The following is a 25,584-nucleotide window of genomic DNA, read 5'->3' as shown; positions in this document are numbered from 1 at the left end:
TTATTTTTTTATTTTTTTAATTAAGGTATCAAGTTCAATTTCAAACTTTTATGGCATATTTCAACAACTGAACACATGTTAATAGTGTTGATACAGCTAAACAGAAACAGGAACAAGAACTGATGATACATTTTCTAATGATTTCCAAAAATAAAACATTTCCGTCATCAAATATTCAGATTCAAAATGACTCCAAATTAACGAAATGATGAAGTACACTTCCTCAAGTACTTCACCCCCTGCTTATCTGTCTGAAATACACAAGCTTATCTGTCTCTGAAAGAGTCATATTAGCGCACCAGGCATCAGCACTGCTCCTCCTTTTCCCCCGGCGCACAGCAATTACGTGTAAACTACGAGTCCCATGATCCCCGGCGTCGTCAGGCAGGAAGAACGTGTGTTAGCAGGGGCTCACACTGATCCAAGTTAGGAGCTTTCAGCTGCTGGCCTTGGCCCATCATGTAAGTGCCTGCCGAGGTTTCTTTGCAGAGCGGTTGCAGAAATCTCTCCGTTTTCGTCGCGTGCAATTGAAAGGCCAGCCTTTGCACGGAGAACAAGTTACCCGACGCCCAAAGGCTCCGAGTGCATGAAGATCGCGGCTTGTATTTTGCACCTTTGTTGCAAGCAAGCCCGCTTGAAGCCTCACAGCGAGGGATAGATGGAAGGAGGGAGCGACAAGGAAAGCAAAGTCTTTTGTGCTTCCCCTTCCCCCAACCCAAAAGAGGAGATGTCGGTGTCAAAAGGAGGTAGGTACTTTTTTTTTTTTTTTACTCAACCGATCCGTGCAAAACCTCGGAAATGCAGCTAGCGTTGCATGGCTTGCAAAGTGCACGGCTGCAGCTTCATCGTGGCCAGTGCATTAAAAGTTTGATGGCTCGCGAGGGTCAGTTGCAATGCCTGTTTTAATGATCTGCCCTTTTGCAGAGTTTCTGGTAAGCCGATGCTCTCCTTAGACACTCGCACAGGCGCTATTTGCATTCTTGTTGTGCCACGATTATTAAAAGAAACGCCTTTCTTTCCGCGTTGAGGAACTGCCTAGCCAGCAATGCAAAAGTGATTGTGCAATGGCAAAGCTGTCCGCACCCGACTTATTCACGCGCACGAGGTGATTTTCTCTCGAACAATGTTCGATTGTTACGTCATGACGGCCTCGGCTTCGTTATGCACATTAAGATTAGTTCGTACAACGTCTGACGTTGATGCATGCGAGGTGTGTTAGATAACATTAAACTTTGGCCGACGGGTGACTGTGCAAGTGCAATGGGGAAACAAGGACCTTACAGCCTGCTTGCATGCCATGTTGAGCATGCAACAATTTTTATTAGATGCGCGTAATGGAAAATAATTCGGACGCTCTGTCATGCTTTGTTCCAGCAATAATGCATAGGTAAATAAGGGGCTAAATATAGGTTTGTTGCTGCAAACAGTTTAGGGAACAGGCTTCAAATGGGCAAAACAAGACCACATTCACAAATATCCACAAACCCTCAAGCTGAAAGCTGCAGAAAAATACTGTTACGTATTCCAAAATTGCTTGATTAATTGTGCACATTCTAAAATTGGCTTTTACTGGCATTTGTTCACCTGTTCATGCACCGTCATTATACTCATTGTATGCAAATTTGCATTTTCATCTTTTCCACTTACAATGTACCACTGCATGAAGCTTTGCGTGCTTCAGACCCTGCCCTTAAATTGACCCCTCCAAGTTATGTGACTGAGGATGTGACACAAGTTAAATTATTGGCCGATGGACATATTTTTAGTTACGCAATTGTGATCATACGGTCAAAAAATGCCATGCAAAAGATTATTTGACCATCTTTTAGTGTCTTTAGGTTATAGCGCTATATTGAAAGTGCTTATTTCAAAACAAGCTCTTTACTTAACTGGGACATGTCTAAAAATTATTAATTTGCCTTGCACAGACAGATTAGTAGAATTAATGCATGTATATCAAAAACCTGCAGTATATAGCGCTCTTTAGGACTGGTGCATGTTTCAAACTTTTCTACCATTTAAATTCTGGAATGCATGCTCTGAAAAAAAGTATAATAATAATAATAATTCTGACAAAAACACAGGGTTCCCAGCACTGCATGCTTAGGCCCCTTAATTACACTCCATGGAGCCTTTGCAACATATCTAATGTCCCTGCTCTTTCATGGAAGTACTGCATAGAGCCGTGTGTGAGGTTTCTCACACCTTGGGATGAATTGACGTATATGCACATGCCCAAATTAAAACTATGGGCAGCAGCTGTTATACTGGGTCCCGTCCTATCAAGAGGCAGATTGCAGCGCAGGAGTATTTACATTTTGAGAACAGAACACTCATGCATCATATATTAGTAGGCGTGGTTGAAGAATGTGTGATTCTGACGCCCTTAAATGAGGTGATTTTGCATCGTTGAAAGAGCAGTAATTGTGTTGTGTAACAGTGACACACCTGAGGAACATTTGAGAACTAAATCCTTATGAACCAAGCCTCCGTCATGCAAACAAACGCAGCTTTACCTTTGCACGAGGAGCAGGTAGTGGATTGTGAAGGGCAATGTTTAAGTTTTGTTTTTCAATGTTTAAGACTGCTTAATAGTGCAACTAGTTTAAACTAAAATATAAATGTATTGTATGGTTACTCCTTAAAGGGATAGTTCACCCAGTGTTCTATTACTCATGTACTTCCAAACTTGTGTGCATTTCTTTCTTGTGTGGGGAAAAAAAGAAAGATGAAAAGTTGTTTTGGACTTTTGGACCATTTTCACTTTTTAAATATTGCTTGATCTTTGCATATTTCTCTCCTGATTCAGATGAGACTACTTTTTCACTGGATAAAATACTCATATTTTCGCTGAAGTTATTAATTATGGATTTATTACAAACACACAACTTTTCGCTTAACAAGATGTTAATTGATCGCCTTAAGTTGTGTTATAGACTGTGATTAAAAAAATAAACATTATCTGCTATTCAGACTCTCATTCTGACGGCACCCATTCACTGCAGTGGATAATTTTGTGAGCAAAAGTGATGCAACACTACTTTTTACAAAATCTCTTCCAGTGAAACAGACTCTTCTACATCTTGGTTGACCTAAGGGAGAGTAAAACTTTCATTTTTGCATGAACTATTCCTTTAAGAATTTATGCTTAATTTTCTTCCATGTACATGCATGCTTATTTTTTTAATTATGCATACTTGCACACTAAAACTGTGATCTGAAGTGTCAAATGCCTTAAAGCTGCATAATTCAGAATGAAAACTGAAAGTCAGATTATAAAACTGATTGGAAACAGTTGCTTTTAAGTGGAAGCACATAGACTGTTTTAAATTTGGCAACTATTTTCCTGGTTGGAAGCTGCTTACATCAGTGGGGGTCTATATTTTGCTTGTTTGCCCCTGGTTCATTGAGTTTGCACTGGCTCCAGTGGCAAATACAGAGAATTGATGTCCCCGCCATGCAACCATGCAGCATGCTGCCGCCATGAACAATTGTTACGTTTGTCATGCTAATAGACCACAGAGATACTAAATCCCCTATTTGCGACAGCTCAATTGTTGGTGACCGTCCAGCCTTGCTGTGTTGTTTTGATGCAATAGCATGAGGATTGTTTTAATCATTGTGCAGCTGATCCCCCTTAGACCTCCACTTTTCATCTGTGTGCATGGAGAGCACAACCATGCCATTCCATCTCTCCAGCTTGCTTTTGCATGAATTTATGCATGCTGCAATTCAGGCATGGAATCTCCTTTATATACTTGCAAGCAAATCACACTCTGCATGTTGGCAAGCTTGCATCCCAGTCTCTATATCAACGAAAGCAATACATTGCATGCATTTTTGTAAGCAGCTAAGCTGTTTTTAATGGGGTAATGTCAGGCCTGGGAGTGTCCTCCTGCTGAATCGCTTGGGAGTGACCATATGATGACTCTATTGGCTCTTTGGGAGGCCCCGTCTAGAGGCCCCTTTCTGTCTGTCTTTGTTTTTGATTTTTCTCTCTCTCTTTTGTTCTCTCTCTCTCTCTCTCTCTCTCTCTCTCTCTCTCTCTCTCTCCTGTGGGCTGTGAGCTATGCTGGGTCACAGGAACTGCATTCTGACATTGATCCATCTTATTGCAGACTTCTGAATAATTGACCACTTTCAGGGTTTTCTCTTGAAGGCCGTCAGGGTGTCTCTTACCATAGCATTACTAACAGTATTGCTTTCCAAGAATGGGCTGCCTTTAGCTTATTGGAATAAGGGTGTGAAATACATGTCTAGAAAAGGTGGAGGTTACCTCCTTGGATGCCTCATGTTGGGGTGAAAAGCAGTTGGTTTTTTAAAATTGGTACAAAACTTTTTACCCAAATGATGCATTTCTTGATGAAAAATTTATCTCAAGTAAATAGTTTTTTTTAACAAAGGTTCTTTTGAATTGTTGAAACTTAAGACATTTATAATATTACAAAAGATTTCAAATAAATGCTTTTTATTCATTAAAGAATCCTCAAATTGTATCACTTTCCACAATATATATATGTATAGTTTCAATATAATAACGCAGTGTTTTTTGAGCAGCAGATAAACATAATTATTCCTGAAGGATCATGTGACATTGAAGACTGGAACAAATACTGCTGAAAATTCAGCTTTGCCATCACAGGAATAAATGATATTTTGTAAAGTATATTAAACTAGAAAACAGCTTCACAATATTACTATTTTTACTGTATGATCAAATCATAAATTTTAATCAAATAAATGCAGCCTTAGTAAGCATAAAATCGTGTAATTTGTAATGGTAGAATTAGTCGTGCAGACAAAATAAGTTATTTGATGTTCTTAATTCAGTTTATGATTTCTAATCTATATGTTCTAGAGAATGTGTGCAGAAATTTCCTGCATTATGAATGATTAAATTGTGTGAGAAACCCACAATGCAGCATCGAAATGAAGTTCTAGGTGATTATGCTATTGAAGAGTATCCTTACTTAAAAAAGGTTTTGTATTTACAGCACCCAAGGGAGGCCCCTTCTCTGCAGGGGGCAGTAAACTGCTTTCTGTTGTCATCCAATGAAGCCAATATGTGTTCAATATTAAAGCAGCCTTTACTTGGCCCCACACGCCAAAGCAGGAAATAATATCTTTCTACAAATGTCAAGACTAATCCATTCTGCGCTGCAACATTCTTTTTATTATGCAGGTCTCTGTTCAAATTGACTCTTATGAAATTTCTAGTTTTGTTTAAGCCTTACAGATTTTGTAACATTCAAGCTTGCCAACATGCAGAGTGTGATATGCTTCTTTGTAAGTTTGTGCATTGAATTTAAAATGGTGACGTCTTTAAAAATGGCAAGATGAATGCCTTCCATAGTAGTTGCACTGTTTTCCAATGCCCTCATTTACTGTTAACACTTGGATTTGGTTTTCAAAATGGCATGTGTCACAACCAATTATGCTAAGTGCTAAATAAAAGATTTTGCATCACATACAAACCACTTAGTGGGACTGCAGCAGTGTTTCGTGGAAGATGTCAGTGCAGAGATTGAGTGTCAACAGGTTGAGGACTCCACCCTCTGGTCCCACTTTGCCTTGCTCTAATTCTGCCGGATCATGCATCAGGGAATTGGGACGCCTCCTGGTATCCTCTCATGCTTTGAAGAGAATATCATCATGGCTCATTTCATTCTAGAGTTTGACTGTCAGAATATGCATGCACCGTTATTAGATTGCAATTTGAAGTAGATTTATGTGACACTCACATCACCAAATGCAGCTGTCCCCTAGTACCATCTGAATCCGTCTAATGTGATATATGCATGAAAAAATCGTAAGATTGAATTTAAAGGTATTTATGTGCCACTAAATGTACTTGCAAAAAAATAACAGTTTTCAAACATCTTGGTTAATTGAAGCAACATTGCCCTTTTGGGTTGGCCTCCTATCCAGTGGCGTAGCCAGGGGAGGGGCCATGGGGGCACTGGCCCCTCCTGAAAACTGATTGGCCCCCCAGCGTGCCCCCACCCTTCTACTTGTCTGTCACTCACAAATTCAAATCATAATCTTTCAGCCTAGTAAATAAATCATGATTGCTTCGCGATGCTTCTCAATGAGGACCAAGAATAGCGAGCTGCTGTTTTCCAATGAAAAAAAAGCACACGGTAAGTTGATATATTTTATATAGCTTATTTTTTTGATTTGCGAGTTGTTGGAGTGCAACAAGTGTTTGGTACTAACGTTAACGTATTTCGGTGTTAGACAGACCAGGTTCGATGACGATGTTATCTCCTAGAGCAGACCAAATGCTAATCATTATATTTACTATGCTGCTCTGATGCTGAATGTAAAAGGGGTTTACTGCGTGACGATTTACTTATTTTTCGGCCGAACGCGCCAATATAGGTAACAACGCAATTTAAAGCAATAATTTAAAAAAAGTATAATTGCAATTCTAATAAAGTCATTATTGAATCATGCAGTCGATTGGCGACTTTTTTCACTTAAGTGAGGTGACGAAACAAATTGTATGATGTTTATCTAATGCTCCACACTCGAGACTTTTTTTTTTACAGTCTATGGGTGAGACACATGCAAAAACATCGTTTTTTTTACTGGTCAATTTTGAGATTTGGGGCTGTTTGTCTTCAATAACATGTCTTCTTTCAGACTTGTGGTGAAAAAAAAAAAGTCCAAAATATAGGTCTTTATTTTACTACACCTAGTCTTTTTGCGTCTGTAGATTTCTCATAAATTCAGTTGGCGTTCTAAATCACCATGGTGCTCCGCGATTGCTGTCTGCACCCTGGAAAGCTCTCTCTCCCGTACAATGTTCTCAGTTCCAAATATGTTTTCACAGAAGTTATTGACAAAACGTAATTTGATGACACCCAGAAACATTCTCAAATAAAAAAAATCATACATAAATATTTAATGCATGATTAAATAGCAAAATAAATAACTAATACTAAAATAACACTGGACTAATTAAGCTATTCTAAACTGTTTCTATTGGATTCACATATTTTACATGTTAAACTAAAGCTACCTTTTTGAACGAGTAGCTATCTAACAAAGTATTGAGTATGATATTTTAAAATCAATATGCTCAAGATTAATTAGCCTTGACATAAGTAAATTTTGTTTATTCATCAATGCAAATTTACTGCAACTGCTGCTATGCAAATTGAATAGGATGTGGATAATAAACAAAAACAATTTATTATATTAAATTTATATTAGTTATATTAATTCATTAATTGTGTATTTATTTTTATGAATTATTAATGTTATTCTGCATTTATATAAATAAGGCTATTATATATATTATATAAGGCTATTATAAATAAATTCTATTATTATTATTTGTGAGTTGTACAGTATTCATACATTGGATTCTTTTATTTATTACAGTTTTTCTTTAGCTTTTGTAAAGTGAAAAGTTAATACAAACTGCTCTAAATCAAAACAATCAAATACAATGACTAATTGCTATTAAGATATAATAGGGTATCACTGTTTATTACTCATTTTAAAGGTTACTGAACTCCTGAAATGATTTGGATATACAGTTCAAACAACACAAGATTGGCCCCTCTGTATTAATCGTGGCCCCTCTTGTGCCCCCCAGTTGAAAAAATCCTAGAATCGCCCCTGCTCCTATCCCAAGCTGGATCCATCTAAAATGGTGGCATGCAATATATGTGCATGCAAATGATTAGATTGCACTTGAAGGTAAATTTATGTGCCACTAATATCACCAAATGCGCTTGCAGAAACTGTTGTTTTCAAACAGGTTGGTTTATTGAGCTAGTGTTGCCGTTTTGGACTGGTATTCTGTCACAAACTGTATCTGTCTGGTTGATGCATATGCACATTTTCAGTGAGACAAGTGTGCAGTAGTGTACAAATGTAATGGTGGCATGGTTTCTGGTAGAACAAACTGTTTTTGTAAATTGTTTTAGAATTAACAGTTTAATTTTTATAACCTCTACAGTTACAGTAATATATCAGTATGAAGTTATACACTGTGGAAAACATCTCTCAACAAGCAGTCTGTTAGAGCTCACATGGCAAACCACAGAAAGCTGTATGATCTCCCTTAAAGCGTTTAGTATGAAGTGATCCCAATTTAGCTTGTGCACTTTCTGCTCCAGCTCCCTCTGTGGTCCCTGCCATTCAAATGCACGTTTTACATAAAAGTGAATTTTTGGAAAAACTCAGAGGTTTTCAGTACTGCAGCACGCATCCAAAAAAGTTAAACCATTTTTTGGTTGATGATAATTTTCTTTTATTTTCAGTTTAGTTGTTTCTGTTATATGCATTAGTTTTCCTTTTTTCTTTTTCTTTTTTTATACTTTAAAGGCTGCTTTTAAGAAGAATCGCTTTATCTGTCCCCCAATTGTAAGTCGCTTTGGATAAAAGCATCTGAAAAATTACTAAATGTAATGTAAATGTTTATATACACAATACTAATTGTTTTTGAAGAGGTCTCTTAAGGTCATTAAGGCTCATTTTATTTTATTTTAATAGCCTACATTTTAAATTAGGCTAATTAATTAGTAATTAATTACTTTGATGGCAAATCAGAATTTTCAGCAGCCATTAGTCCAGTCTTCAGTGTCACAATATTTCAGAAATCATTCTAATATATATTTTTTTGGAAACCATGAACAATTTTTCATAAAAAAAAAACATTTCTGTGAAAAATCTTATATTTAGGAATGGTAATTGAATGCGTTAATAAGATTAGTTCATTATGGAGAAAAATAACACGTTAAAATTAGGGATGGGCGTTTTCCGCAAATATCACATTCGAATATGAGCTCACAAAAAACGAATTTTTTTTTGTGGCAGACTAACGAAGTCTAATATCATAAGCCCCCCATCCTGTCACCCAAGACCGCAGACACCCCCGCAGTTCTTATTCATTCATTATTTTTTGCTTGCATACATATTCAAATATGCCGTGGAGAATCACAGAAAGTTACCGAATTAGGTTTTATTGTGAATTTTTTATTTTTTTTGTAAAAAAATTTTATGGCAAGCAAAAATATAGCGAAATTCGAATTTCATTTTAATTTATCAATAATTAGAGCAGAACGAATATTCGAATGTTCGACTATCCGTGCACACCCCTAGTTAAAATGATTAATGCATTTAATGCACTTGCCCCGCCCCGGACCCATGTGGATCATCAGCTAATTCATACCGTCGATTGATGACTAATATAAGGTAGGGCAATAACTTACTGTGGGATGGAGCCTAGAAAATGTCCCTAAAATTCAGGATATGGGGCAAAACACCCGTTTGTGTCTCTTATTTACGTCACATAGTTAAAAAATATCACACGAGAAGTAGGCTAAGTGCAATATCACACTACTGCAAATTTGATACATTACTCATCTTATACAACAGTTCATTAAGAAGTTAATATTGTGTTATTTTAGAGTGTGCATCCTCTACAGTGAGAAGCAGTGACGGCATTGGGTCTAAAGCAGTGTCTCCAGCTGCTGTAACCCAAAGGGTCGGCCATCTTTGGAAGTATAGTGTATCTTACAAACTGCCAGTGCGTTCAGAGGGGCCAAACAGCCGGCAGCCCAAGAGAAGTTATTTTCATCTCTCTCTCTCTTTCTAATTCACCGGCCCTCCTCCGGGTCCCTGAAATTCCATTGAAAAACTCTTGGGATTGTTGGAATTCTGTGTGTGAGTGAGATAGTGAAAGACTAGAATTGGCTGACTTGGGTTTTGTGATACGGTCCTGGGCAGACGACCACAGAGCAAGCAAGCTACAGCTAGAGGGTCTCAGGGGTCAGTAAAGTTCACATTACTCCATAGCCCAAAACACGAAGGCAATTGTGCCTGATTCGCATTGCAAACGTTCACCTGAGGCCAGGCGCTAAAGGACCTGCCAGACATTAGCAATGACTGTGCTGTGCCAAACCCTCTGTGTTGAGAATGAAGCAATGAATTAGGCGTTTGATTAATTCAAGCATGATTTGAAGGTTTTGTGCTTTTCATTACGTTAGAAGGCCGAGTTCAGCAAAAAAAAGAGAATGGGTCTGTGTGCTTGCTTAATGTTGAGTCAACATTAGTCTTACTCAAATTATACAAAAATATAACTCCTGCAAATCTGGGTGAATGAAAATTGTGTTATGAGATTGACTTAATTTACTTTCTGTAGTTGTTGAACAATATCTTTGTTTCCTGCCAATACTGCATGCTTATATAATCTATTGGATCTTTTTTTGCCTCTTTTTACGGTCTTGTTCTCCCTATGCAAGCACTTTCACATGTACTGATATCGTATGCTCCCAGTCCTAAGTGTGTACGTATGTTTTCTTATTTACAGCTTTGAGAACAGTGATTTTTAGGTCAACCTTGGGTTTTGAATAGTAGTATTAAAAAGAATGTAATGCATTCTGTTATAGTAAAAAAAATCTATTAATATAATTCGTTTTCTTTAAAAAAGCTCTTCATTGACTGAAATTGAAATTAACCTGAAATGAGTATAAACTTCAAAAGCAATTACGTTATTTGATGTCTTTTGTTATATAAATCATTTGTAATGTATGAATCAAAATTGGCATTAAAGACATTTACAATATTTATTGAAATTGTGTAGTATTTAATATGTAGTATTTTTTATATATATATATATATATATATATATATATATATATATATATATATATATATATACACATAGGAACATAGGCATAAACTTGACTTGATAAATTTGGACCTTTTTAATATTTGAAAAAAATAAATAAAAATTTGAGTACTGTAAAATTTAAATTTTTTCTAAATTGGTTCAATGAATCCAACTTTTGTTTTTGCATTTTTACTGCACAATAAGCAATTAATTAAATTAATGTTCAGTAGCATTGTTGCAATTTGCACACTCAATTTAATAATGCAATCAAAATCATTTATATTGTGACTAGTCAATGTGTTGCCCAGTCCTAGTTTGAACATGGTGTTTTAGTCGTGCACTTTGTACAGTGGTTCTGTTGAATAAGAAACCTTATTTATCTCGGTTATGCAAGCAATAATTGCCAACTACTTCAAGAGCAGAATTTATTTACAAAGAGTTTGTTTATGTGACCAAAATAAATGCAATATGTGTTTATCTGCATGCATGTTTAGTTCTTCTAGATGCGGCTGGTAATTCTCATGGACTGAAGAGCTTCTCCAGTCTGTAGAACACGCAGGAACATGTTCCAGCAGATAGAGCCGCCTCTGCATCTCTCTTTACATTTTGTCTGTACATTGACACATTTAAATTGCTGTAGGCTGTGGATTCGTTATACTGTTTACCATTTTAGTCTGCTCAACTTTGTCACATCGCCAACGTTCGCTCATGTTGCCTCATTAATTGCCAACTCTTGATAAAAACAAACGGCTTCCGGACACTTTATGGCTGTAATTGCAGTAGTCAATACCAACACCGGGAACTTTGCACAGGCAGCATTGTGACATGGAAGGGCACTTGTTATATTTGGAGTGCCTGAAGTGGCTGTTTTTAACGCTTATGTAACCATTTTCACAAAGTTAGCAAAGTCACACAGAGGTCCAGTAACTGAGATCAGCCTTTTCCCTACATCAGGTTTCGGCCTGTAGTATGTCCGCATGTGTGATTTTAAGGATTAGGGCTTTAAACATGGAACATTGCTTGAGTTGGTTGCTAGGGAGTGATTTCCAGTTGGGGCATAGTTATTTTGGCAGTCGTGATTGGTGATGTATTTTCTCCAGGAGGCATGCAACCATTTTGTGGTTTTGTACCCTCACTTTAAAAGGGATTGGAGTTTTTTTTTGAGTGTCAGCTTTCTGTTTCTATTGTTGTGCATGCAAAGCCAGGTGGGAGAGGTTCAGAACTACTTTTTTGCCGGTAACAATAGTGTAACGGAGATAAAACAGGACTGTGGGTAAAGGTTGACGATGCACAACCCCCTTCTCATGCTGCACTGGCAAATAGCTGCTTGTATTTTAGAACTGTACAATATGGGAAGTGTCTCTGCATTTGTTTCCTGTCTGTGGGCTCATGGTGTGGTCAGGACTTTTTTAAAGCCACACCTTTTGCAGAGTTTCTTTCTCTGGTAGTGATCTGTGCAGCTGTTGAATATTGGTTAAATGATGTGGATTTATTTATTTTGTGTGTGTTTGCTGCTAATATACTTCCTCTTACATCAGATTAATGAGACCAACTATTATTAGACCATGATTATCCAGAAAACCTGAAAAACACTGTTGCTCTGTTGTGCCGTCAGCTTTGCTCTGTTTGTTTGAGCAGCCCTACACGAGTTTGGGGCGGGACTATCTGTTTGGCTGACCAATGACAGATGGGGAAGTGTTCTGGAAACTTTTTTTTTTCATGTTCCATATATTTATTTATTAATTTATTCAAATTTGCATTTATTCATTTTATTAAGTTGCCATATGAGATTAGAAGTGCTATTTCCATTTCTGGTTTTAAATCTAGGCTGAAGACTTTTTTTCACTAACCTTCACTGCCTATTAATTTGCTTTCAACCTATTATTTTTTTACTTTTTATGTATTTGTATTATCAAAAGTGTGTGTGTATAATTTTGTTCACATTTTTTAGTACATGGGTATGGGATTATTTTCCTGCCAAATGTATTGGAGTCACAGATCGAAAAATAATGTGCATTAATAAAATATTTAAAAACGCATGTAAAATAATAATGCACAAAACCGAAAAACAAATGCAATTTTTAAAAATAACAAACAGTGATTGCTTTTAACTTTCTACTGTGGCTTTATCTTTCTGTCAAAACATTATTCTCTTTGCTTGAGCAGCCAGACACAGAAAATTTGCCTTAACCTTTTATTTATTTTTAATTTAATTTTATAAAAAAAAATGTTTTGACTAAATTTGATTCAATTTAAATATTATTTGGTAACTTTTTTTTATTTTATTTTTATTCAAAAAATATTTTAAAATTTTTTTGGTGGTAGTAGCACGTTCTTTAAATTCTATAACAAGGTTATCAATAGTGTTGTCACGGTACCAAAATTTCAGTGTTCGGTACCGATACCAGTGAAAATCCACGGTTCTCGGTACCAATTTCGGTACCAAAGCAAAACATGAAAAAAAAAATACAATTTTGCTAATAAAAAAAAAAACCAATGCCATTCTTTATACTTATTTAAAATTGTGTTTAAAGTTTTTCTACAAGTAATATAATTATGAAAAACAGTAAACCAGTTTCACCCAAATGTAATTTGTCTTAAAGTAATTTTCTGGTAAATAAAGGGGATTTACTATTAAAATTAAAACATGGAAGAAATATTGTTTGATTTATTTCTTTAAAATGTTATTAATTTTTTTCAACTGTAGTAGCAGTATCACATACATTCTACTAAATAATAGTAAAATTTCTAGCACAATGTCTTTACCCGCACGTCTCTGGCATTCATTCATTCACAGAGGTGCGCAGAACATGCAGGATTCATATTTCAGCCAACTTTTGTTGCTTAACATCTACAGATACTGGTCCATATGGATATTTGATTTGATTAATTCATTCTAACTTGGACAAATTCTGTGACTTTCCATATTAAAATGTAAGTTTCATTTTCATGTCTGGATTTTGAGATTCTGTCCGTGTTTTCTGCTTGGCGGAAATCATAGCATTGTATGCATAAAGAACGGGGTTGAGCGGGTACTCTGTACCACCAGTACTTAAAGAAACCTAGTACAGTCACATTTGCATTTTTTTTTTTTTTTTTAGTAGTGACTTGGTACTGAATTACCGGGTCTTTTGACAACAGTCGTCACATCACCATTTTATTAAATGTAAAAAAAACAAAAAAACAAAAAAAACATGCAATTATTTTTTTTTTTGCAAAGCTACATCTAATAGATAATATAAATATTCCAAAATTTACACTAATGGCATATATACATTGACTGTCTTTATTTATTGATTAATTTTAAAGTAAAATACATTTAATTTAATTAAACATCTTTTAAGATTTTAAATATTTTTAATGATTAATGAAGTTTAAACCTTTCAGACTGTGCTCAGACACATGCATGAGCATATGCCTATGAGTCCGACAGCATTTAGGTACCAGATTTAGAGCTGCTGATGCTACACAGAGACTGATATTCTTTGAGCTTCTTTTTTGAGCATTTACTATTACAGAAGTACTGCATCTGACCTCCTTATCCATGCACAATTGTTATGTATTGAAATATCTCATACAGAGCACTTTACCTATTGTTTGCCTTTAGCAGACTGGATTGAGTCAATCAGGTGGGTGTGGGTATGTGGATTGCCCCATTAAGGTGTCACTCACGATGATGGGTCACGCCTGTGGCAGCAGCGCCTCCGTTCTGCTTCAGATGGAGAGAACGTACCTGGACCTGCCATCTCGCCACCCTCGTTCACACATGCACTCTCTCTCCTCGCACTCTCTTGCTCTTTCGCATTTACTCAGCCAGGATCTGGAGCCGCTTGCGCTGTCTGACCGTAAGTGCTCATCTGATAGGGAATCTTGCAATTCAATGGGGAGCAGAAATAAAGGAAAAGGGCTCTGTATCCCTCAGGATGGTTTCCGAATGCCTCTTTTGTTTAGACAGGCCATTTGAGTGTTTTTCTCACATAAAGCTCTTGTTGCAAGACTTTTTTTTTTCTCTCTCTTAAAAGGATCTTTTAAAAGGACTTGGGCATAATAATGATGATGATTTTTCTTCTTCTTCCATCAGCAACTAAAAAGAAGCCACCACTCAAGCTTCCAAAAGAGGTGTTTGAGAAACCCCAACCTGCTCCAACGTAAGGTTTTATGCAGTTTTGAGTGCACTGATTAAGTTATATTATATAATTATGCTTTTCTTGATGACATTAATTAATGGTGCTAAAACTAAGTGTTTCTGTTTGAGTGTGTAAGCAGAACAGATTTAATAATTAAGGCTGGCTTTAGTTAGTAAGTCATTTACTGTGTCAGACAAGGACACTCAATAGGATTTCTTTGTTGCGCAGACCCCCGAGAGACCTGGACTCAAAAGCCTGTGTTACCATTGGAGATAAGGTACGTTTCATCATCCTTTCTTTAATTAAGAAGGAGCATCTTGTTTATTTTCATCGTATACTTTTCCACTTCGTGTTTCCTGTATTCTATTATGTCGTTTTTCACTTTTCATTTATGCTTTTTTTAATTGTTAAAAATAAATCTGCATCAATCTGTTCATGGCAATAAAAAAAATCTAGCCTCTATGGGGAATATATCTTGTTGCAAGGTTTCACTTCACCTGATTTTCTTCCTCATCTTGTATTAAAAAAGCAATATTAGAGGAACTGTCCTTGGGTCACCTGTATGCAAAGCGTCGTTTTAATTTGCATTCCCGTGCTAAGGTGACAGACGTCATGTTTTACATTGGTTTTATGGTGATGTAACTCCTGTGCCGGTCTTCTTACGAAAGCTTGGCTCGGTGAGAGACCGGCGGGTTGTAAAGAATGGCCCAGTGCACATTACAGCCCTTTTGAATGCAACTGATTGTAGGCAGCCTGGAATGTGCTTTACTGCCTCTCAGGCTGTAAAAATATTTATTTTAAACTCATCAAATAAGTGGAATTTTCCATTGGCAAAGATTAAGGCTTTTGTCTTGCAACCAAACCCGAAGAGTAAGTAACTTACTAGCTTTTTTATCAAGTCAGATAGGAATATACAAGCTTTTGTGAAGAATTTCTGAGGAGCTGGGTTATTGTTGCGTCAAGGTTTAAGGGTTTGTTGTGATTGCTAGTGATAATGAGCTGAAACGGGGATTGGAAAATGCCATCAGGGATAGCGTGCTTCCATTCATTCCACATTGGAAACAATCAGCTTAAGCTCATTTGTGCCATTTATCTTTCAATTTTTAGATGTCTTTCAGACTGTGTTTGGAATGCAGGCTTCATATTTTTCCCCATGTTTGTCCATCCTTTTTTATCTGCCATTGGGTGTTTGCCTCAATTCCACCATTCATAAACCTTATATGATACCTTTTAAGAGTTTTTGTTTTTTGTTTTGTTGTGAACAGAACTTTGTGGTTAAGGCCGATGATTTGGAGCAGATTGGAGAGTTGGGGCGAGGGGCGTATGGAGTGGTGGACAAGATGAGACACGTCCCAAGTGGTGTAATAATGGCAGTTAAGGTGAGTTCATCCAGGCCTATGATTTCCAGACTCGTGTGGGGAATATTGCTGTAGTCATATTTCTCAATTCAACAGAAATGGGCAAGATTTAGTTGTCATACTTATAGCATTTCCTAGTATTTCTTTACAAATTATATTTGCTTTGCACATCAATATTTAAAATGCTATTCAGTGTAATAATAAACCAGTGAACCTAAATCGACTTGAAAAAAAAACTGTATTAACAAGGTCGGTAAATTAAATTTGGTTGCATTAATTGCTGAAATAAAGCAATTTTCTGCAAAGTAATATGGTTCTGGTGATGTACTACTATGTACAATGTGTGCTAGTGTGTGTTTATTAGCATCTTTCAATTACCTTCGAACCGGCTTTGTATGGCTTAAGGCCAATTCACACCAAGCACGATAAAGATAACGATAAAGATATAGTTCTAAAAATCGTTCTCAATATTAAAGAATGGCTCAGTCCACACTACAGCTATAACGATAAAGGCATAGAGAAACGGTATCGTTGGAATCATATTCAGAACTATTTTTTTCCAGCTGATGAATGATACAAACATTGACGTCCAATCAGAATCCATCCTGCTATAACGAGCTCGAGGATTTAAAGCGGCAGACGCACGTGCGCTCAGAATAAACAGACGATGTCGTTCACTGGTGTGGATGCTAATATCGTTATCTTTATAGTTATCGTTCTTGGTGTGAACGGGCCTTTATCCATTTCATCGTAACCATCAGGTTTTGAAAACGTTAACTATAGTATGTATTTGACACTTTTTGAACACTGTGTTTATCAGCATCCAGCACTGAAACTAATAATATTATTGTTTGATTCCCTGACCCTTTTTATCCTACAGCGAATCCGGGCCACAGTAAACACACAGGAGCAGAAACGGCTGCTAATGGATCTGGACATCTCCATGAGAACAGTCGACTGCTTTTATACTGTTACCTTCTATGGAGCCCTGTTCAGAGAGGTACAAGCACATGTACAGTAAATGCACTCAGCAGTCATCTTATTTGTCGCTCTTTTAATACCAGAGTACAGAGTGGTAATTGTACAGACTAAAGGCTGAGCAAGCCCAGTTATCCGAATCGGTGTCCTTACAATGTCTCAACTCCACTATTGTACTTTGATCTGAGAGAAAAGTTCCACAGGAAGTCCTACAATGGGAATGTGTTTAGTCATTTCCTGCTGTCTCAATTTTATGTCAGGTGGTTGTTATGTCTGAAACCCTAGCTCTAACCTGATTGGCCCATCGTGTTTTCAGGGTGATGTTTGGATCTGCATGGAGCTGATGGACACCTCTCTGGATAAATTTTATAAACAGGTGCATGAGAAGGGTATGACCATCCCAGAGGACATCCTGGGAAAGATCACCGTTTCTGTAAGCACCACCTGATTTTTCTGTCTTTTATACAGATTTTAAGCTTCATGTGTTTATTTTTAATTGCATGCCCACTTCCTGAGCGTTCACGATCATTTTAACGCTGTGTAACTCAGAGCTCCTGCAGATCTGTAATGAGCCTGATGTTTTATATTCCTGTTGCAGATCGTGAAAGCATTGGAGCATCTCCACAGCAACCTGTCAGTGATACACAGAGGTGAGCTGTGGCTCAAATACAGGGTTGTATATTTGCTTTTTAATGATGCCAGCAACTGATTTTCTGTCTTTTTTTCAGATGTGAAACCCTCTAACGTCCTGATAAACATGCAGGGTCAGGTGAAAATGTGTGATTTTGGCATCAGCGGGTACCTCGTGGATTCAGTGGCGAAGACAATGGACGCCGGCTGCAAGCCATACATGGCGGTAAGCAAGAAGAAAGAAGAGTTGTATATTTCATTTTCTTATGCTGGAATTAGTTTTTTCCACGTAGATCTTCATAGTCGTTTAACAACAGTATACACAGGCACATTTATTGCAATTTATTTTTAATCTGAATATTTAGGGTTAGAATATTTTTTTATTTATTCTTTTTTTGTACATGTTTGTTTGAGTGTAAAGGTTAATAAAATTTAAATTAAAAATGTATAAGAAATAATTTGACATTTTAATATTTTCATTAAGTAATCATTTAAATGGTCAGTATTTATTTTATGTCTTTTAAATATTAAGATAAATATTAACATTTAGGGTCAGTGAAACCGCAGAATTTTATTTTTTAAGTGGTATTGGAAGCTTTTTGAATATTTGCCTTAAAACGCAAATAATGAAACCGTCCGTAACGAATTAAACATGAGCCATTCACATTTAATGCAGTAATGCAGTTTTAGATGAATTAAAAAATTCAGAGTATGAATATGCATTTTTCTTATGTTGCATATGTTGTCTACGTGTGTGTATATGTGATCCTGGATCACAAATACTGTCATAAGTCGCTGGGGTTTATTTATAGCAATAGCCAACAATACATTCTATGGGTCAAAATGATTAATTTTTCTTGTAGGCAAAAAATCATTAGTATATTAAGAAGAGATCACGTTCCATTAAGAAATTTTGTAAATTTCCTTCTGTAAATATATCAAGACGTATTAATATTCATTGCTAAGGATTTAATTTCCATTTGAAAATGTAAAAAAATTTGCACCCTCAGATTCCAGATTTTGAAATGGTTGTATCTCAGCCAAATATTGTCCTCCTAACAAACCATCAATGGAAAGCTTATTTATTCAGCTTTCAGATGATGTATAAATCTCAGTTTAAAAAAATTGTCCGTTATGACTGGTTTTGTGCATGCTCCAGAGAAGTCTGTGTTCTTGCAGCTCTGTATATAGCTGTGAATGTTTTACAGTACATCTAAAGTAGAATACAGCAAGAGCGAAAGTGACATATTTTTTTATGGCACTTTCTCAGACTTGCTTATCTCTCCAGACTACTTATCAAACCACACTTCCTCTTTTGCCCACAATCGTATTAATCACACATAATACTTTCTCATTAACAGCCCGAGAGAATCAACCCAGAGACCAATCAGAAAGGCTACAATGTCAAGTCTGATATCTGGAGTTTAGGAATCACAATGGTACGTCTGAATGACCTTTTATATTTTTAACACTTCAGTGTTGATTAATTGTAACACTTCATACACTGCACTCAAAATGTATGTATTAAAAGTAGGGCTGTCAGTTTATTTAAATTAATCACATACTTTTGTTATAGCTAATATGTTAAGATTTAAATTTGATTTGAAAAATTAAGGCCCGTGTGTAATATAAAACAATGCATTCACTTTAATATGAATAACAGTTTCACTTGTCCAGTTTCAGTGGTCATTAAATTTCACTGCAAAAAATAAGTGTTTAATTTGTAAATTATCCATAAAAAGGTCTTTCTCTGTTATTTACTGATTGTTAAAATAATAATTAAAAAAATCAGTGCCGCTTCCGGTGTAGCATGGCACTTTATGAATTGTGATGGTTATGTGCTGTGACGTGTTTGTTTTTTTGCCTTTATCAGATCGAGCTGGCCATTCTGCGGTTTCCCTATGACTCATGGGGAACGCCATTTCAGCAGCTCAAGCAGGTGGTGGAAGAGCCGTCGCCCCAGCTGCCTGCAGACCGCTTCTCACCCGAGTTTGTGGACTTCACGTCACAATGGTGGGCGAGCTGTTACACACAGTAGCACACTGACACACCAGAGTACAACAATGATTGCCAACTTTCACTGGCTGCAACACAAATACAAAGTCTTTTTTTTTTTTTTTTTTTTTTTTTACCTTTTTTTTGTGGATTAACAATAAAAATTCAGTTTGAGGTACGTTCAAAAAAAAAAAAAAAATATCAAGGGTGCATCAAATTGATCAACATTTTGTTGAGCACCAAATCAGTATATTAGAATTATTTCTGAAGGATCATGTGACACTGGAGCAATGGCTGCTGAAAATACATTTTAAAATATATTTAAATAGAAAAGTTATTTTAAATTGTAGCAAATATTTTTACTATCTTTTACAATATTACCGTTTTTGTTGTCATCTGTTTCGAAAACCTATTTAAAAGAAAAAAAAATGTGTGAACAGTAACAAATCATCGTACCTACATTCAATAAACTGGCCAAATCCTGTCTCTCCAAAATGCTTCAGTATTCGTAAGAGAAATGCAATATGGTTACATGGAGTGAATCAGTGTTACATCTGTAATAGACATTTGGGATTACATAACCCTAAATGGATATTAATATGTAAATGAGGCCTATAAATTGACACAGGATGTGGGATGATCATAACTGAATTCTGTAGAAGTGCATTTCTCCGAAACAATGCTAACGCCGCATATGTTTCGTGAAAGTGAAAACACTCTCACTTAAATGTAGCTTAAGACACACACACACACACACACACACACACACACACACACTATAGATACCTTGACTCCGCATTGTGTAGTAGGAAAGCGAACAGGATGTAGAAACCTTGATTGCATCCTCTCTGTCACATTGTGAGAGGAAGTACTTGAGGCCACAGTTTTTGTGTGTTCCTGCTGCAGTTCTGCTAATTCGTATTGCGTTTCTAACATATGCTTTGCTTTTTTCTGGTTGTGTTTCAGCTTAAGGAAGAATTCCAAAGAGCGGCCGACTTACACAGAGTTAATGGTGAGTTTGATGCAGATTTTTTTTTTCTCACTTCCTTGGATTGGCCTTTAGGTGTCAGACTTGTGCTTTCGATGCAAACGTGAACCTTTTTCTGATTCTGTATGGCAGCTGACAGCAATTTGACTTGCAGCATTTTATCTAAAACTATTGTTTGTGCGTATGCGCGTGTATATATGTGTGTATATATGTGTGTGTGTGTGTATATATATATATATATATATAAACATAGCATGCCCATGTTTCTTGTCTATTACTTATTTAAAAAAAAATTAAACTCCTAAGAATGTAGATATACATAAATGTTGCTTTTCCTGTGAGCACATTATTTGGCACAATATTGACGTTTCAAATCTTTTCCACACCCAGCAACATCCCTTTTTCACCATCCATGACTCCAAAGTCACCGACGTGGCTAGCTTTGTGGAGAGCATCCTCGGGGCCTGAGAATATCCCTCTGCAAAACTGACGTGTTGCAGCGGGGGGAGAAGGGACTATTTGAGAAAAAGCACCAATAGCAAGACTAACACCTGTAAGACACGCCCACCTCAGCAGCCAACAGTGCACAGGCACTCAGGAGGGTCTGGGGGGAAAAAAAAACACCGAAACTGAGGGTGGGCAGGCCGTTTCCTAGCAAAACATGGAGTAGGGCATGGGACGGGAATCTCAGCGCGTGTGTGCATGTGTGGGTGCATCTACCAGAATGAGTGTGTGTGTGTGTGTGGGTGTGAATTCTTCACCTGCCTGTATGTGCATACATGTGCATTAAAAGGTTTTACAGTCCCAAGTCAAACTTCATCTATTGTTCAATCCCAGTCCTCCTCCAGCTTTACCTCTCAATCCAAAAAGCAGTTTTAGCATCAGGTGAGTCTGTTATAGATGTCTGTTGAGTTTCCCCAGTGGCACTTCAATGTAATTCTTAAAGTATTCAGAAATGTTACCCACCCTCACAATGTTCGGTTCTTGAAAAAATAAAAAATAAAAATAAAAAGAGGGAGAGTGGTATAGATATATTTATCTATTATCTAGATATGTATATATACTCAAAAATATTTCCTGAATATTTTTCTTTTTTTTTTTTTTTAATAAGGACAATTTTCTGTGTTGGCTGTAAGAAGTGATGGTTATTAAAGTGAATGAATGGAGCATCTTTCTTTTTTCCTGAAATTGCAAAGACTGATTGGTGCGTTTGTGTCACTAAAGGCTAATCTGTTTATAAATGTCTTCATAGTGTGGGTCTAGGCCCGCAGAGCTGTCCCTGAATCAGATGTTAATGGCCAGAAGTGAAAAGAGTGCTTTTCACATACCCTCCATGAACTCTGTGTGTGTGTGTGAGTAAACGCTTGTGTGCTTTATATGCTATTCATCTGAACCAAGGTGATTTTGGGCAAAAGGTATCTAAGTCTGTTGGCTAAGTCTAGACCTCTTTGTTCTGAGCCAATCAAAAAATTCTCATTCTTTTCAATTGCAATCCAACTGGAAATTATTATATTATAATTATCATTATTTTATTATTATTATACACATTGCATATGTATTGAGGTAATGAGGTGTTCTGCAGTTTCTGTATGTGTTGTACCTGCTGTTTTTCTCATTGGAAACTTGACTTTCTTTTTAATTTTAAGGTGGTGTGTGCAGGTATGAGTGTGTGGTCATTTGTGAGAGCGTGTGTGTGTGTGTCTGCATGCGTGCATTATATAAAAGTCTGAACACACATAGCTGACACTTCTTTCAAAGCCTCACTGTGACTCGGAAGCCTGATTTTGTGCCTCTCTATATATAAAAAAAAAACAAAACAAAAAAACACATACATTAAGACAAACTACAAAACCCACGCTGCTGTGTCATAAGACATGCTTTGCTTTCCACAGGCTTCAGATAGTGGCGGGGGGTCTGTTGCTTTGCTTTCTGGGCTACTGGTTTTATTATTGTATCATTTTTGTAAGGTGGAGATTATGAATGGGTGTGTGTGTGTGTGTGTGTGTTTTTCTTTTCTTTTTTTTTTCGTTTGGTTGTTTTTGTCTTGTGACCACTGTATTCAGAATGGATAACACTGCTGATTTGCCTGTAATCATTATATTGTTTGATTCAAACATAAAAGTTCTCTTATCTTCACGGTTTCTTTTTGATATGCTACATCAAATTAGTCAGGACTTTTTTTTTTTTTTTTTTTTGGCCAGTCAGTTTGATATCAGAAATTATGATTATTTCTTCACCTTGGTTTAATTTAGTAAATATTATATGCATCATATTTGTATATTGTAGAATTAAATGGTCAAACCTAAAAAAAAATGTTCATTATTTGGGTGAAAACAGACAAAGACATGTCTAGATCACACGCCACCCCTCAACCACGAACCTCTCTCCAATGTCATTTTCCTTATAATTTTTTTATGTTTTTGGATGACAAAAAAAAAATCATTTATACAGTGTGAATAAAATGTGACTTAAATGATAAAAAATAATAATAATAATAATAAATTTTATTGTAGCAATGCAAAACAATTATGGATTCCTTAAAATAATCAAGAATGTGGATGTAAAGCTATGGGGATTGTCACAATGCAGAAATATCCCCAAATTGTTAGTTTTTCTATTTTAAATATAGTATTCTTTGAAAGTCAAATGTGACATGGACATGTTTCCTTAAAATTCTAGCTTTTTTTTTTTTGGAAGTTTTTCTTCGAGTATCCTTCTTCAAAAAGATGACCGCTGGATGCCACCCAAATTTTTCCTCTTCGTCTGCTTCATTCATCCAAATGAATGTTCCCAGCCATCGTATGTTATAACATTAGACATTAGAGAGTGGACGTGACCATGAGATGACAGTACAAGTGAAAACATTCAGCACAAGCACTTTGAAAATGCCATTTTTCATGGCCAGTGGAATAAGAGACATCTTTCATCTCCACCATTCTCTTTATTTCTCATTTGTGAATTTCTTCTCTCAAGTGCTGTTTGATCAGTTTCTTGTCACTTTCTTGTCATCTTTATTCAGTTTAGGAGGTTATTCTATGAAACGGAAAAAAGAAAATACTTAGAAAAGTGATACCAGATGTTATTGTAATGCGTCAACAAAAATTACATTCAATGTTTAGATACTCTCCCATTCAGAAGTTTGGGCTCAGATTTTTACAATTTAAGAATAACACTCGAAATGTAGATTTAAACTGAGAGAGTGTCTCAGAATCCCAAACATTATCAGGAAGGCTATTCCAGAGTTTGGGAGCCAAATGCAAAAAAGCTCTACCTCCTTTAGTGGACTTTGCTATCCTAGGTACTACCAAAAGTCCAAAGTTTTGTGACCTTAGGGAGTGTGATGGATTGTAGCGTGGTATACGGCTAGACAGGTACGCAGGAGCTAAACCATTAAGGGCCTTATAGGTAAGTAATAAAATTTTGTAACTAATACAGAACTTAATAGGTAGGCAGTGCAGAGACTGTAAAACTGGGGTAATATGATCATATTTTCTTGACCTTGTAAGGACCCTAACTGCTGCATTTTGGACTACCTGTAGCTTGTTTATTGAAGATGCAGGACAACCCTCTAGCAGTGCATTACAATAGTCCAGTCTAGAGGTCATGAATGCATCAACTAGCTTTTCTGCATCAGAAATGGGTAATATGTTTCGTAGCTTGGCAATGTTTCTAAAATGGAAGAATGCCTTTTTTTGTAACGGGATTTTCAAAAGACAAGTATATAACTAATATAAGACTAAGACTAATATGACACCCAAATTTCTGACTGTAGAGGAAGTAAGTACATCCGTCTAGTTGCAAATTGTAATCTACTTTATACTGTGTACTGTTTTTTTGGTCCAATAAGTAATATCTCTGTCTTATCTGAATTTAATAGGAGAAAATTATTTGTTATACAATCTTTACATTTTTTTAACACACTCTGTTAGTTAGATAATTTAATGTTTCATCTGGTTCCATTGAAAGATAAAGTTGAGTATCATCAGCATAACAATGTAAACTAATCCTGTATTTTCTAATAATATTACCAAGGGAAAACATGTATATTGAAAATAGCAGAGGACATATGACAGATCCTTGTGGCACTCCATATTTTATGGGTGATAAATGAGATGACTCCCCATTTAAATAAACAATGTTGTTGCAATCGGACAGGTAGGATCCACACCATCTTAGAGCCTGCCCTTGAATACCTATATATTTTTGTAATCGATCTATAAATATGCAATGATCTGTGGTGTCAAATGCAGCTCAAAGATCAAGTAAAACTAGCTTTGAGGTGCACCCTTGAAAAATAGTAATAATAATAATAAAGTAATTGGAATTTGTAATAACTTTATTTTAAAAGGTAATCTATTCATGTGATGGCAAAGTTGAATTTTCATGTACACATTTCCTTCATAAATCATAATTAGTAAATGTTTAGTGCTCAATTAACATTTCTTTTTATTAATATTGAAAACGATTGTGCTGCTTTTAAACATTTATGGAAACCTCACTTTTCTTTTTTTTCCAAGATTCTTTGATAAATAGAAAGTTCAAAATAACAGATTTTAATGTTTTACAAGTATTGCTTTTAATCATTTTATTGCACCCTTGCTGAACAAAATAAATATGAAAAATGTTAAGACATTTTGAAAATAAAATCGTAGTTGTATATAATAATGAGAGAACAATTATGAAAAAATGTCAAGCTTTGTGGTCTTATGACTTGCAATCCCAGAATGCCCTCTGTGGTCACACCAATAACTTTCCCATTAATTTTAGTCGATGTGACGAGAAGCTGGACTGAGAACCCAACTTATGATCAGCTCAACATCTCACTCTCTCGAGCAATTCTCATCTTCCCAGCTTGTCCAAAAGTTAGCTAAGCATTTT

General features: G+C 36.2%; 1 protein-coding gene across 1 annotated transcript; it reads left to right on the top strand.

Annotated features, from left to right (window-relative positions):
• The first annotated feature begins 303 nt into the window (after positions 1-303).
• On the top strand, positions 304-22,842 carry map2k6 (mitogen-activated protein kinase kinase 6). Its single transcript, XM_052570999.1, has 12 exons — positions 304-746; positions 14,712-14,778; positions 14,986-15,034; positions 16,023-16,136; positions 16,996-17,115; positions 17,410-17,526; positions 17,692-17,743; positions 17,822-17,949; positions 19,085-19,162; positions 19,597-19,736; positions 20,685-20,730; positions 21,097-22,842. Exons 1-12 carry the CDS (start codon positions 659-661, stop codon positions 21,172-21,174), a joined length of 1,077 nt encoding a protein of 358 aa, XP_052426959.1. The 5' UTR covers positions 304-658; the 3' UTR covers positions 21,175-22,842.
• The last annotated feature ends 2,742 nt before the right edge of the window (positions 22,843-25,584 follow it).

The sequence above is a fragment of the Carassius gibelio genome, chromosome B12 (genome assembly GCF_023724105.1).
Source record: "Carassius gibelio isolate Cgi1373 ecotype wild population from Czech Republic chromosome B12, carGib1.2-hapl.c, whole genome shotgun sequence".
In the NCBI taxonomy this organism is placed as follows: Eukaryota; Metazoa; Chordata; class Actinopteri; order Cypriniformes; family Cyprinidae; genus Carassius; species Carassius gibelio.
Note: the sequence above shows the minus strand (reverse complement) of the source record. Positions and strands in the feature narration are given on the sequence as shown.

Bases quoted from the DNA above. Each gene is read 5' to 3' on its own strand.
- map2k6 (XM_052570999.1), top strand. From the start codon at position 659: ATGGAAGGAGGGAGCGACAAGGAAAGCAAAGTCTTTTGTGCTTCCCCT. The intron at 747-14,711 runs GTAGGTACTTTT...TTCTTCCATCAG, and splicing joins GATGTCGGTGTCAAAAGGAG to CAACTAAAAAGAAGCCACCA. The intron at 17,950-19,084 runs GTAAGCAAGAAG...TCTCATTAACAG, and splicing joins GCTGCAAGCCATACATGGCG to CCCGAGAGAATCAACCCAGA.